The sequence below is a fragment of the Epinephelus moara genome, chromosome 10, assembly GCF_006386435.1.
Source record: "Epinephelus moara isolate mb chromosome 10, YSFRI_EMoa_1.0, whole genome shotgun sequence".
Lineage (NCBI taxonomy): Eukaryota > Metazoa > Chordata > Actinopteri > Perciformes > Serranidae > Epinephelus > Epinephelus moara.
In genome coordinates this window covers 446,774-461,293 of record NC_065515.1, presented here as the reverse complement: position 1 = coordinate 461,293, position 14,520 = coordinate 446,774, and the positions used below count along the sequence as shown (strand labels likewise).

The following is a 14,520-nucleotide window of genomic DNA, read 5'->3' as shown; positions in this document are numbered from 1 at the left end:
CGTAAGTTAAGTGCTTATTTACGTCTTTATCCACTGGCTTCACTTCAGTTTCAAATGGACATACGCTATAGAAACTTACAGCGTGCACAGGTGGGATCATAGAAAAACATAAATTACTGTATTCTAATTAAGGAGGAAGGGTGAAAAAAAAGAAATCATCAAAATGCTAAATTGAAATGTCCATGAATAATGAGTGTTACTCACATGGAACATTGCACATTTCATCCTGGCACAGCATACAAAAATGACCATTAGTATCAAAATCGATATAAGAGGATTGCCATGCCACCTCGTCTGATTCCAACACGCTTGACAGGGTGCTGTTTCAGGCTGACTGAAATGGAAACAGATACAAAACAAGTTTTTACAGCCCCCTTTTTAAGTGAGGTGATAAATTTTGAGTCAAAAGAAAGATCTGTGGCAGGGTCTCACTTTAAACAGCCAGTATCATGATGAGTAAAAAGTGATCGGAACAAGATGCAACCACAAGTCCGTCGATTGCAGACAAAGTGTTCAGACTGAGTTATCTTATTAAAGTTGCTGAGTAAAACCCTGAACACTCTCACATCTGTGGTTCTACTGAAAAAGGGTGTCACGATAACTGAGTAAAGCTTCACATAACAAATTAACCGTTTATATGTTTTGTGAAATGTTGCTTTTTTCCTCTTGAAATGTATTCTAGGCATGAACACAGGTCACCTTTACACGATATCACTCATGAATCAACTTGCTGTAGTAACATGCTGATGGGAAAGAGAACACAGGGGGTCTTTTTTTGTTTCTGTTGATCAGTAACCACTGAAATTCAGTGGGGACCTTGTGGTTTAGGCCGAAATGACTGAAACACGTAACTTTGTCCGTGTTAAAAAGAATTATTCTGCTCTTGTTACCAGACACTCCGGGTCTGCAGACAGAAATAAACTTACAGTTTAGAAGGAAGCCAAGTGGATTAAAGGAAGCATGAACTCTTTCACAAAAATCAATGTGCGCACAAGCAGGACCCTCATGAAGTTCACACAGGAAGGAAACACACGTCAAACCTGCCCCTGTCTTGTCTCCACATCTGTGCCCAGCCTGCACATCTTTTCACACACACTGCATGAACATGAATGTTTGTGGTGTACTATACACAGCGCAATGAGGGTGTTAAAGCTGCGAGAGAAAACTGCAACGATGCAAGTGCACTGCACTGTCATCTGTAAGCTTCATTTTCAGCTTTTAAATACCCAGATTGTTTTTTGTATACCTACATGACATAGCTACTGCTTTGGAGAGTTTAACTGTATCTTTCAAAACACCAAACTAGACTTCTGCTGCACCTCAGTGGAATATATGGAAATCAAGTTCATCATCAGGAGCAAAACCACATTTGAGTTGGTGTTTTTATCTAAATACTTTCCAGTGGTCATGAACAAAACTCGTGTGGGTGTGTTACATGACAGATGAGCAATACTCTGTTTCACCAAATAAAACTGCTTAAATTATCTTTATTTACTTCCAACAACCATTACATAACACGTTCTTACACATTTAGACATCATACATGTCAGATCAACACTAAAATAAATATTTTAAAACTGCTACACCTAAACTAGTGTTAGTGTTAACTGACTCTCTCAACATTTATAAAAGGCACAATATTTGTTTATGCATTTGTGTGGAGATTGCCTCTAAGAATTTCGCTACTAATTTTAAAGCTGGCAACAAAGAGAATGTGCAAAATTTTCCCTGAGTTTTAACACTGCAGACTGTTTCATATTATGCTGTTCAGTGCAGCAATTACAGCAATCACATTCATCTCAGCCATCAAAGTGATGAGTCAGACTAAGAGACACTCTGACCAGTTTACATTCTTTCATTGGGTAAAATTTCTACACTAAGACACAAAGCCTTTAGATCTTGTAGAGACCAAAGAAGTTGGCGTAATGTGTGTGACTAAGAAGGGTGGGGTGAGATACATTCACAAAAACTCTGTCGGATTTCTGCAGCTGCAGGGCAGAGCCGAGGTAACTCTCTGTGGTCCAGGAGTGTACCGGCCGCTGAGAGCAGAAACCTGCTCTGTGGGCCACCATCAGGGTCAGGGGTGAGGTGTGCCCCACTCTCCTCACAAACACAGTGTGATCGAAAGAGGATGTGGGGGAGCAGCCCTTAAAGAGCAACTCCACTCGAGAGTAAATGTGGTAGAGTCCAGTCTGGTTTACTTGCAGGGCACCATCTTCAGGCCTGTAAGTCACTGCTCCAGATATGAACGCCTGACCTGTCTTCCAATTCCATCGCAAAGTCTTTGGGAATGTTTCACTTTCAATGCGCCCTGCAAGAAAAGAGGAATGATGTTACCTCTTTCAGCTGGATGTAAGATAGAGATTCAGAGTATAGGCTGCATTTTTTAATATTATATTACCTATCACATGTGCTGCAGTCCTGTCTTCTTCCTCCTCTCTTTTCATCTCATGTTTATGACCTGCAACAACCGTCAGATTAGAGTCACATCACCTCTTCTTTGACTTCACTGGGAACATCTTGCTGGGAGTAATTTACGTGTGGTGAGAGGTGTTTATATTTACCAATTTGCTTCTCAGGTGCATTGAACTCATTATGCGCCTGAAGTTGTTTCATCATAGCTATGGATTTTTCCTTTAGTGAGACGAAAGAGAAACAGAGAAATCTCAATACCACATCACACAGACACTTGTGCTTTCTTCTCGAAACACTCTCAGAGCACAAGTTATAGAGAGGATATCCTGTCTCTTCGGACCGGTGACCACAGATGGTGCGATTAAGTCCTTGGTTTGCATTTTTAAATGTCAGAGCAGAGGTGAAGTATAATAACCCCTCAAGTGGTGGCAAAAAAAGGTGAATCAATTACTAAACTTTGCAGTGTTAACTTTCCAGCCCTGTGTTCCACTCTCCCACTTTACGCCTTTCTGTCACCTCCTTTCCATGTAAAGGTGGGAGAAGTGACACCTTTTTTTTTTAATTTGTAGCCTTGCCCCATTAAAACTACACAAGAAGCAATATTCTACACAAAACAATACTATTCCTATTGGCATTATATCTTTGCAACCACTGCACAATTATTGCTTCAGTACATTGCACAGAGTCATCACTTCACTATTTCTTGACCTTGACACTGCGGTCAGTTTCACAGCCTCAAAATCATATATCTCCACACTCTCACTTACTAAATTTCAAACCACTCTTCTATGCTTTCTTATTGTCACTCCATTTTCACAGTGCTCCCTTACCGGTTTCATGTCCTTCAGCTTGTCCTTCATTTTTTCAATCTGGTAGGCTTGGAACCCCAGGGCTGCAAACACCAGCAGGAACAGCAACAGCACCACCGTAGCCAGACTGGGGCTGACTCCCATGCAGCCCCGACTTTTCTCACGGCTCCTCACCCTCTCCTGGGCCGGCGGGAAGGACCAGCAGGGTATGAGACCCGGTGGCTGGGCAGAGTGCTGCTGACCTCCACCTCCATCCACGAGGAACACCTGTGGGAACGGATAGCTCTGATCACAGCTCATGGTGCAGGTCCTGCTGTAAGACAAAGTGTGTGTGCGTCTGTTGCCTCTGCATGAAAGAGGTGTGTACTTTTGTCTGAGCACCTCTGTCTTAAAAAAACAAGCTTCAGCTGTCACTCACCACCCACAAACCCCTCCCACACCAACTATGGACTGAAGACAAGTGCACATCACTTCTCATTAACTTATACATGTCAAGAAAGTATCAAACTATCAATCTGTTCCTCTCCTCTGGTCTGCACCGCAGCACAGCATTAACAAGTACTTACTGCATGGTTTGTACTTGAAACTACAGAACTTTATTGAACTTAAAGACACAGTTTGGGTGCTGTCTTTGCACAGAGCACACAGAGGACCGTAAGTGTGAAGGGAACAGAAGCTCAAGGGTTCAGCTGACCCGCAACCTCACTAACCACCATCAAGTCATCTCCAGAAATAGAGCTTTTCACAAATTCCACGAAAGGAAAGACTGAGCAACCATGAACACAGTCACCTGCCAAGCATTTCTTATGCAACGCAACAAGTTTTTGTGACCCAGGTAACATACTTTTTAACACTGATGGGGATTTCTCTGTGATGTCACTGCACTTCTTCACATCTGAACCATGCTCTGATTCTGAATGTCATCTTTAATATTCAACCCATTTAAAAGAGCATTACTATTAAAGTGTATTATTATTCTGCCAGTCTTTATGAGACACAGTGTGTTAGTAAACAGTGAGACAGCAGTTTCAGTAGCACACGGCGTATTCTTGGTGGGAAGAAACTGCTGCCACATGAAAAGGACATCTTTCTGCACTGGCTTTCCTGCTTGAAAAAAGCTGGTAGTGAGAGACAGCGATACTTTACAGGGGTGAGAATTAACCCCAAGTGATACCTCATAGATGCGCTTACAGGAAAGTTGAACATGTACACACTGCTTTCCTCCCCACTCAATGACTTAATACCATTGTGGTCTCTCTGCCACATCTGGGTTCGTTTCGCAGGATATAGGCAACTGGTGCTGCTCCTTTATTGTGGTTGCATCAGTTTCCAAAAACATCAGTTCTTATCAGTCGATTAATAAAGAAAAACTGCCGACGAATATTAATAAGCGGCGTCAGTGGGCTTTGGTGGGCACCTTTCCGACCACATAGATGGGAACTTATGCAGCTGTGCAGGGGAGGCTGCTGCAGCAGTGAAACTTCAGATTCCTTATGATTTACATCAACTGTGAAGCCAAACCAATTTTTTATATTGCGTGAAAGTTTTTTTTTTTTTTTTTTTTTTGCGTGATGTGGTGCCAGCAAAGTAAGCTCTCAGGCCTCTGCTTTGTCCACTGTTGCAAAAGTTTCATTTCCCATCCCGTGTAGAGACGAAGGGAAACTCACCTTGCATTCTGCATACAGAGCTCTAACTAAAAGGGTAACTACGTCAAGCTTAACCATAAAATGCACAGGGTGTCTGCACTCTACAGGCTGATGAGTCTGTTTCTCAGAAGTGTCATGCTGAAAGCGGTCCTCGCAGCAGCAGCAGCAGCGGCAGCGGCAGAAAAGAGTGGGTTAAGTGGGAGGGTGGGGTTTTGGGGTCTAACCAGGTCATTTCTGTACCGCTGCTGCTCCAGTTAATAAAACCAGACAAGGAGACTAAAATGTTTCACTGAGTCAGCAAGTATCTCTATCGATTACCGTCTGTTTCTCACAGTCTCCCTTCTTTCTGTTGCATAATGGAGGTAGTTGTGGTCGTGATGACTGATTACAAAATAGAGGAGAAAATTATAATGAATCTCAGCCTGAAATGAATGACATTTCTCATGTCTGTCTTGCAAGCGTACCTTTTCCCTTATGCGGCAGATCTTGTGAGCAAAGTTTCAATATTCAGCCCCTATCTAAAATGACAGAGTTAGCTCATACTGAAATTCGAAAATATAAAAAAAAACATAATTTGTCTCTACAAGCCACCACTTACGAAGTTTTTGAATGAACACAGCGCATCAACAGGTTTCATAAAACACTTCACTGTAATTAAGATGTAGAGAAAAAGGGACCATTACATTTCATGATCAAACAGCATCACGTGTCACACTCCTCATCAGAAGAAGAGTAACAATCTAGTCCCAGGACATGACCTGTCCTCTCTTCTGTTGTCCCAGTGCTGGATGATTTCCCATGTATCCTTTCTGCTGCTTCACAGTCTGACTTACAATCTTGAACAACACTTTTCTGTTCAGATCCCACTGTTCCATTGCCATCGTTCTGTGCATCTATGCTGTGGGTTGAAAATGTTTGCTTTAATGAAGCGTTAACAAGGTTTGGCAGGCCGGACTGCAGCACCCTGGCTAGACTCTGTGTTTGAGAGGAGCCTCGTTGAACTGACGGCCCTCTGAACGCAGCAGCCGCCACCGCCAGCTTTGTTTGGTCAAAGGCGAGGGGCCGGTCCTGGTGTGCACACACTGCCTCTGAAGATTCTGAGATTGGGTTGGTGGGGACAGGAGTGTGAAACTTGGTCTCTGAATGGCTGAGAGGTCCCTGTCTCTCAGGGGCTGAGGTTTTGTTGCTGGTCAAATCACTCTCACCTTCGCTCAACTGACTGCTGCCGTCATGTGGCTCACAGGGCCGCGGGTTTTTAACTGTAAATGAAAGTGAAGATACACAGAGGCATGAATGGTCCGATGTTGGCCTTGAAGGAATAGCTCACTCAAAAAGAAATCTGAGATAGAAGCAGTATATAATGTAAAAATATGCAGTTTTTAAAGGTCCATGTGTGGGATTTAGTGGCATCTAGCATTGAGGTTGCAGCACTCACACTCCTCCTGTGTGCCAAGTGTGTAAGAGAACTATGGTGGCCTACGCAAAAATGCAGAAGGTCCTATCTAAAGCCAGTGGTTGATGTGTCAATCAACAACGTGGCGGGCTCCATGAAGGACGACTTGCTCTGCATGCCTTGATATAAACATCTTATTCCAAGGTAACGAAAACAAACAATTCTTAGTTCTTAATTTTTAGAAACAGTTACGAAAGTCGCAGTTTGTTGTAGGTGTGTCATAGCACCATTTAGTTTCGTGTAAAACCGCTCAGTGAACTACACTTCTCGTCTCGCACAATATACGTCACCTACATCAGCTAGCTAACCAGGTAACTTAGCTATGTTCCACACATATATGTAATGTTATCTTACCTGCTGTGCTTTATCCAGCGACTCCTGATCTTTTTATGTGCCAGGCAGCAAAAAACAAGCAAGACCTGTTGCCCGTGTGAGTATATCCTGATACAAACACACAGGCGCCACAGCTTCAGCAAGAAAGAAAGGTGTGACGTCACCTACGCAACATGTGTAGTCTTTGTAATTCATGGATGTATGAAGAGAAATGGATACAGCGTTGGAGGAGGGGGCTCATTCCTATAAAAGTTGCTCGGTGGCACATGAAGCTAAAAAAAAGCAGAGCAGGTGCACTACAGACTTTCGCTGAGTGAGCTACTTCAGGTGTAGTGCTTAATTAGCTTAAATGGGGATAAAATTATTAAATGCTGCGGCTCGTCTAGCCTTTCCAAATGTTATCAGACCAAATGGATCAAATTCTGATTGTAAAATGAATCATTTGCGGCGGTGGTGATGCTCAAAAAGATGCAACCACTGATTTGCAGATGTCACTTTTGCCATGCAAGTCTATTAGAGGAAGTGTTTTGGGGCACATGACATCTTGTGATGGACATAATTCCACTGTCTGGCCACTGAGATAACAGTCTTCATAGCCTGGCACACTTCCTAGGGGCCTGTCTTAATTACGTATTCAGAATTTTTACAACAAACTGCAACTTTCTTGTCTTGCAAAAATATGTTTTAAATTGACAACCATCATGTGTGTAATTCATGGCACAATTCAAACAGGATCTAACAATTATTTGTCTCTCACCATTATCTACCATATAGGGCTGCAACGATGACTAATCGACTATTTAAATAATCGGTTTGAGTCATTTTTCATAGTACTATAAAGTACCCCAAAATACTCTTACTGCAGCTTCTTCTGTTCAGATATTGGCAGCTTTACACACTCTCCCGTGACAGTGAACTAAAACCCTTTGGCGTGAGTATGAAACAAGACATTAGATGACATAATTTTGGGGTTTGGGAGAGACACACCGACATTTTTCAACATTTTTCGATAAAATGATTAGTCGACTAATCGAAGAAATAATCGACAGATATAAAATGATTAGTCGACTAATCGAAGAAATAATCGACAGATTAGTTGACAATGACAATAATCGTTAGTTGCAGCCCTACTACCATATGTATTTTTTCTGAAATTATGTCTCATGGCGGTCCATCAGAAGGGGAGGGACTTTACCTAACTATTCCCATTTCTATCTACGTCCTTGACGGGATATTTGACCATGCTACATCTGGTTAAACCTGGACATGGATCTGTCCCAGCCACCTTGCAATGTGCTGTCCTGATATACAATCCTCACCTTTATTTTAGCTAACATGCTTTATAGAAATTTTTTTGAGAGTCAAACCAGGATGGTGATTGAAATATATCTCAAGACGCTGTTGGCTAGATGAGTCATAACCTTTGACACACTGACCGATTCTTGGAGCGTCTTGCGTGTCTGCTCTCCTCTTGCAGTACGCTCGAGGAGTCCAGGGCTTGTGTTTGCAGGCAGGGTCAAGAACTCGTAGTTTGGCGATAAAGCTTTTGTACTCTCTTTCTAAAGCTTCGATGTGCAGCTGGAACTCAGCTATCTTCCTCTCTGGGTAATGGGGCAACTGGGATTGCTGGGAGGAGAAAAAAATCATTCAACTTCAGACAAGGAAGTCAATGTGATCTCTGTACAACCAAGACTGTAAGAAACAATTTACATACCTGCAGATAATACTCTATGTCATTCTTGATGCTGGGGATCCATTTTTTCACTGAGGAGGCGGAATTAAGAGTTGACTGCAAAGAAAAAGGAATTAGCTGAAACAAGTGAGGTGAAGTGTTAAACTGGTAACAATATATTACTCATTCATTACCAGCTTGGGTCTCCGTTGGTGTCCATCTTTGAGGCGTCCCTCTGTTAATGATATAATGAAGGAGACATTAGTGTAGGTGCCTGAAGGAGCTCAGCATGTACTGTGAGTGACATGGTGAATGATTGCTAAAGGAGACAAAAGCAGGACTGTAAGGAAAGAATGACAAGCTTTGAATATTACTTACAACTTATCTTACCTTACCTTATCTACCACCTTATATTATCCTCTTGCTTTCATTGCAACCAGAAAGAGTGAACGTTGATCTAATAGCTGACTTAGCATCACTCTAGCTAACAGTTTAAGCTAGCTGTCCGTGCAGCACGGTGCTTTTATCGGCTAAATATTAATTAAACATTAATTAAATATCACAGTATGTCATGGCTGCTAGCTGCTTACCTTCTCTCTCTTTCTGGAGCCAAAGTCTGTTCAGCTTCCCTTGTTGTTTCTCCTCGTTTCGAGCCATTTTGGACTTCACCCCAGAGATTCTGCGACACCGCGGCTCATACTAAACAATGTCACGTGATAAACAGTAACTGTCACGTGACGTTGACATCACGTGAGAGCAACTCAAAATCAATGGAGCAACTCCCAGCGTCATAACAATAATAATAATAATAATAATAATAAATCTTTATTTATATAGCACAACAAAACAAACGTACAAAGTGCTTTCTTTGACAAAAGAAAAAAACTATTTAAAAGTTAAACAACAACACTGAGCAAAATGATCTACATATGAGGAAAAGTAAAAGAAGTAAAATGAAATAATGTAAAATAATAACTGAAATAATCACTAAAATAAATGATTAAGAGGAAGCCTTTGTGTATATATAAAGGTTTAAATAACTGACTTTACAGATAAAAGTGAATTCAGGCCACAAACCCTGAGAAAGTGCACTTATTAAAGGAGAAGTCTGGTATTTTGCACTTTGAGCTCCATTTCTGGGTTGTTTATGATGAAATAGGGTAGTTAAGACCAAAATAGTGACTGATTTTGCTACGATTGTTATGTCAGAACATCAACGAACACCACTGACCACTCGGTGACTTTCATGGCTTTGAACACGAACGTTCAGGGTGGTTTTTGGACAGGTTCACACATGGCCATAGGCAGCAGTGTTAAGCCAGGCAGGGAAAGCCATATTCTCCGAAAATTAGCAATCGTCACTATTTTGGTCTCAACCACTCTGTTTCATCATAAACAGCCCAGAAATTATGCTCAAAGTGCAAAATACCAGACTTCTCCTTTAATAATGTTCTTAGGAGAGATTTAAAGAGGAAAGTGAGCATGCTGGTCTGCACAGCATTTTTGCCTCACATCAAGAGGGTTTTTGGTTTAAACCTAATGTGGGGGGCCCCTCTGTGCAGAGTGTGCATGTTCTTTCTGTGACAGCGTGGGTTTTCTCTGGGTGCTCTGGCTTCCTTCCACATATGCACGTCAGGTTAATTGGTGACTCTAAATTGTCCTGTAGGTGTGAATGTGAGTGTGAATTTGTCTGTCTCTGTGTGTCAACCCTGTGATAGTCTGAATCAGGAGGCGAGCATGAGCTAGCTCACTTTACAGCTCAGCCGAGGAGAACACCATAAATGTTTACTTCTCTTAGATCTCTGTCACGAGCATATCATGATTTCTGGAAAGAAACATTAGCCCCTTTTACACTGCCAGAATTTCTGCGAATGTTGGGTCGTTTTGCCGGCAAGCTGCGAGCGTTTAGACACACAGAGCCGGATTGGCGAGTTGATCCGAGGTGCCCAATTTTCCGCCTCGTAGGGTAGACATATTGGTGGAACCCTTTTAGTTTAAACAGACAGAGGCGGCCTTCCGCCACAGGAGGGGCTGTTGATGACTTGTGGGAGGAGCTGTTGATGANCCCCGAAAAAGGCACATTCTGTATAAACAAAAGTAGGCAGGTGGCATTTTGCTGCACTCCCCGATTTTGTTTTTATACTGCCAATGCTGAAAGAAGAGGGGCTATTGCTAGTTTCTCTTGTTTTATTTGTTTTGGCGCTTTGAGCACCACAAGTGGAGTGCCATTCAGTCCCATTATATTAGAGAAAATGCAGACATCTTCATGCCTGATATCTTCACCACTCAGCAACACCAAATCAATTTAGGGTGATCAATAGAGCAACAATAGCATAGCAAAAATATGTGATTTTGGGGTGAACTGTCCCTTTAAACCTCAGGGTGTCAAACTCATTTTAGTTCATGGGCCACATTCAGCCCAATGTAATCTCTGATGGGCCGGAGCAATTAAACCATTGCAGAATAACCTATAAGTACCATCAGCTCCAATATTTTCCCTTTTTTGTGTAAAGAATTACAAGTACATTTTGTAGATGTTTATCTTTTTACTAAACAGATCAACAGCCTGAGACGTCTCAAGAAAAACAAGTGTAACGTCAACAGTTTGTCTCAGTTTTTCCACATTCAGTCTACTTCTCACTGTCATTGCATGTGCATTAATCCACACATTTCCTGATACAGATACAAGCTGCTGATTAACAACATTTTGCACAATGTTCAATATCTTAAAACATGATCACAGTAAGTAGTCATTGTTATAGAGAGCTGTATTCTGGTCAGGGTGGAAAAGCATCTGCATCAGAATTTTACATGAAGTAGGAAACACATTGTTTAACTTGCTCCTGAAACCTGGCACCTCTTAGTCATCTAGTGGGCTGGACTGGGCTTTTTGGCAGGCTGATTCTGGCCCACGGGGCGTGTGTTTCACACCCCTGCATTAGGTTATGTAATTATTTCTAAGGGACTATTGAAGAGGAAGTGCAATGGCACTTTCCTGCATCCACACAATGGAATCTAACAGCAATATGAATATCAACATAAAGATCAGGGTTTTGCTTTACACGGAAGTTGCTTTTAGGTATTTAATTTCTGTGGGAGAATTCCTGTGTGCGCTATCTGTGTCAGCTCAACATTTTTGTAACATTCTCTTAAAACATGTTTAACATAGTATTATACTTACAATCCATTTTTCTTGTGTAAAGATATTGAATGATGAGTAGCACAATGGAAATGTGATGCAGGGGAATGCAATGAATTTCAAAGAACTGCAAGTGTTGCTTAACAGAAAACTAGAGAAAAAAAAAATCCTACCATGACCTTTTTGGGTCTCCAGTGGTTTTGGTTTCGCTGTTAGCCACTTGCCACGTTGGTCTTTTCTTTAACAATCACACAGGAAGAAACACATCACAAGACTTATGTGAATCACCTGGAGTTATCTTTCTCAGACAATCACCTAGCACAACTGCATCTTTGCACATCTTAAGTTGATAAAGGGTGAAATACGGGATGGTACTTGCTGTAGAATAAAACAGGAAGGTCTCTTAAGACTGTGTTAACCACAGGCAGCCATCTAACATAAAAGCCATTAAAAAAAAAAACATTGATTATGAGGTGAGGAAACCGAGTGTGCAAAAATTTTAATTAAATTCTAGTTTTTTTTAAGACTCATTCCTGTACCGCTATATATGATGCTGACCCAAAGACCTGTCCTTTCAAGCACACAAAAAATACCAGGCCCAGGTCAAAGGTGATACCCAATATTAGGTCAACCTGGCAATGCCCCAGTGCTGGCAAAAATTTACTCAGTAGTACCCATTAGTACAAAAACCACCCATTACACCTGAAACAGTGGGTTATTTTGACCCAGATTTAGTGATATTTGTATGGAATTACTCAGCCCATTAACATGCGGTTATTTTGACCCTGTAACAAAGTCATGTTAATATTTCAATTGGGTCATACATTAAACTAGAAAACAGTGGGTACTTTTAGCGTCACATTATTTTTATTCTTTACACTGGGTCATCATTTAAACCAAAAAGAGGTTTGTTCCAGAACTGGGGTTGTATTTGGTTCAGATATCAAGAAAAACTTTATTGACACGGAGAGTTCTGGACATGGGAAAGGAGGGTTTATTACCATATATTTGCTTTAATAGCCCTGAGCAACCAACATTTGATTTTGGGGCAGCTGTGGTTTAGAGGCACCACGAACATCGGCTCCTCCAGTCCGCATGTCGATGTTGGGCAAAATACTGAACCCCGAATTGCTCCCGATGGCTGTTCCACTGGTGTGTGAGAGTGTGTGAATGGTTACTCAGTAGCAGGTGGCACCATGTGGTAGCTTCAGCCACCAGTGTGTGAATGGGTGAATGTGATATAAAGTGTAAAAGCACGTTCACTGGTCAGAAGACTAGAAAGGCGTCTTTTATGCTTTTATTTCTTTATTTGTTTGTTTATTTGTTTTTATCATGAATTATGCAAAAAATAATGATAGAGTGGAGTCCCTGAACTTGTGATAAGATAAAAGATCATTATGCTGACTTTATATTTCCAGTTCCTGTTGTTTGCTCTGTAAACTCCTCTCCCTTTATTTGATAAGAAACATCTTCCTCTTGAGTAAAGTAGCAATGCTCTCGTGTTCTGGGGTGTCTCCACTCTCTGCCACCTGCAGAGGTGTCTTCCCCACATTATTTGTAGCCTGCAGACTCGCCGTCTTCTGCCGTCCCACGAGCCCAGCCTGGCCCCAGTTTACAAGCCTCTTCACTGCCTCCTGGTGTCCACCTCGTGCAGCACAGTGCAGAGGAGTGTCTTTACTTTGATCTGTGCTGTTGATCTTTGCCCCGGTCTCCAGGAGCAGCACCACCACACTGTCGTGGCCCCTCTCAGCTGCACCATGGAGCGGCGTTTTCCTCCATGCATTCCTCTCCTCTATGCCTTTGTTATTAAGTAATTGTAGAAGGGCTGATACTGCGCTGGCATGCCCGCCAGCTGCTGCGTAATGAAGAGGTGTGGAGCCATCCATGTCTTTAGCTCCTCCCTTTGCCTTGTGGGACAACAGTGAGGTCACAGCATGCACTTTTCCCTCCATAGCAGCGAAGTGGAGGGCAGTTTTCTTCTCGTTATCAGTGGTGTTTGGGTTGGCTTTAGCTGACAGCAGCAAGTCTACCACACAGTTTTCTCCCTGGGAAGAGGCTGCCCAGTGCAAGGCTGTCCTCCCCAGCCTGTCTTTCATTCCTGGGTCGGCCTTTCCTTGAAGAAGCGGGATCACTGTGTCTGCATGGCCCTGCTGGCTGGCTACATGCAGAGGGGTCAGCCCATCCTGGGCTACCGCATTCACCTAAAGAAATGACACACAACTCTCAGTCTCCAGAAACATTAAGAAAAATCTACTAAATGGACACTAATGACTAACTGCTTTTACCTGAGCTCCAGCTCTTAACAACACATCCACTAATTCTGGCCTATTGCACTGAGCTGCCAGGTGTAAAGGGGTTTGGGCTTTAGGTCCAGCGATGTTGGGCTCTAATCCTGTTTCCAGTAATGTCTGCACTATGGGCACAGAGCCACTGTGGACAGCCAGGTGCAACACTGAGGACAGGTCGGATAAAGTAGCATCAAGTTTGGCCTGTTTGGCTACCAGCACTCTGAAATAAAAAAAAAAGAAAGAAAAAAATCACTACTATAAATTCATATATTATTTCTATGATTAACATGAACAACTCTCCCAAATCCAAAACTTAGTGCTACAACTCAAATTTGTGATGTCATGGGTACAAAGTCTGGAGCTGCTCCACAGATAATGAATTGGGAACAAAGTTATAGATGACACCCAGGGAATGTTCTGAGTTTAAAGAACTGAGAACACTACTATAGAAAAAGCTCATTTGGGTGTAGGAAAAGGGACCTCCTATGATAAACTGAGCCCCTTCTCTCCTTCTCTGTCTCTCATCTTGGATTCTAGGTTTTGGTTCTTTTCTATTCCCTTTACTGCATGTCACTAACTCAGCCTCATATATCTTACTATATAATGAGAAAACTCTGTCTGTGTGTCTGTTCCACGTTTCTCTCCTCACTGACTTGGTCAATCCATGTAAAATTTGGCACAGTGGTAGAGGGTCATGGGAGGATGCCAATGAAGCAATATTACATCAATTGGCCAAAGGGGGGCGCTATAGCAACCCATTGAAAT

The 14,520-nt window shown here is 42.2% G+C and overlaps 3 protein-coding genes across 4 annotated transcripts in view; all 3 read right to left on the bottom strand.

The window, feature by feature from the left end:
• Nucleotides 1-1,473: 1,473 nt before the first annotated feature.
• faslg (Fas ligand (TNF superfamily, member 6)) lies at nt 1,474-5,691 on the bottom strand. 2 transcript variants are annotated; one of them, XM_050054318.1, is made up of 5 exons: nt 5,554-5,691; nt 3,246-3,491; nt 2,565-2,634; nt 2,402-2,461; nt 1,474-2,311 (listed from the first exon to the last, which is right to left on the bottom strand). In XM_050054318.1, exons 2-5 carry the CDS (start codon nt 3,366-3,368, stop codon nt 1,893-1,895), a joined length of 672 nt encoding a protein of 223 aa, XP_049910275.1. In that variant the 5' UTR covers nt 3,369-3,491; nt 5,554-5,691; the 3' UTR covers nt 1,474-1,892. The 2 variants fall into 2 exon arrangements, with proteins under 2 accessions (XP_049910275.1, XP_049910274.1); XM_050054317.1 differs by lacking the exon at nt 5,554-5,691 and having other exon boundaries at nt 3,246-5,355.
• si:dkey-86e18.1 (uncharacterized protein LOC557342 homolog) lies at nt 5,498-9,062 on the bottom strand. Its single transcript, XM_050054314.1, has 5 exons — nt 8,919-9,062; nt 8,523-8,563; nt 8,371-8,445; nt 8,093-8,282; nt 5,498-6,129 (listed from the first exon to the last, which is right to left on the bottom strand). Exons 1-5 carry the CDS (start codon nt 8,983-8,985, stop codon nt 5,573-5,575), a joined length of 930 nt encoding a protein of 309 aa, XP_049910271.1. The 5' UTR covers nt 8,986-9,062; the 3' UTR covers nt 5,498-5,572.
• Nucleotides 9,063-12,839: 3,777 nt separating this feature from the next.
• Nucleotides 12,840-14,520, bottom strand: part of caiap (CARD- and ANK-containing Inflammasome Adaptor Protein) — a 4,605-nt gene continuing 2,924 nt past the window's right edge. The window contains exons 3-4 of the mRNA XM_050055203.1: nt 13,753-13,975; nt 12,840-13,668 (exon numbers count right to left, since the gene is read on the bottom strand). Of these exons, the coding sequence (XP_049911160.1) occupies nt 12,919-13,668; nt 13,753-13,975 (973 nt within the window). The 3' untranslated portion in view covers nt 12,840-12,918. The remainder of the gene's footprint in view (nt 13,669-13,752; nt 13,976-14,520) is intronic.

Coding starts and splice junctions, on each gene's coding strand:
- faslg (XM_050054317.1), bottom strand. CDS start 3,524: ATGAGCTGTGATCAGAGCTATCCGTTCCCACAGGTGTTCCTCGTGGAT. Junction 2,635..3,245: donor AGCTGAAGGACATGAAACCG/GTAAGGGAGCAC, acceptor GTCTCACTAAAG/GAAAAATCCATAGCTATGAT. Junction 2,462..2,564: donor TGCACCTGAGAAGCAAATTG/GTAAATATAAAC, acceptor CGGTTGTTGCAG/GTCATAAACATGAGATGAAA.
- si:dkey-86e18.1 (XM_050054314.1), bottom strand. CDS start 8,985: ATGGCTCGAAACGAGGAGAAACAACAAGGGAAGCTGAACAGACTTTGG. Junction 8,564..8,918: donor GCTCCAGAAAGAGAGAGAAG/GTAAGCAGCTAG, acceptor TATCATTAACAG/AGGGACGCCTCAAAGATGGA. Junction 8,283..8,370: donor ACATAGAGTATTATCTGCAG/GTATGTAAATTG, acceptor TTCTCCTCCCAG/CAATCCCAGTTGCCCCATTA.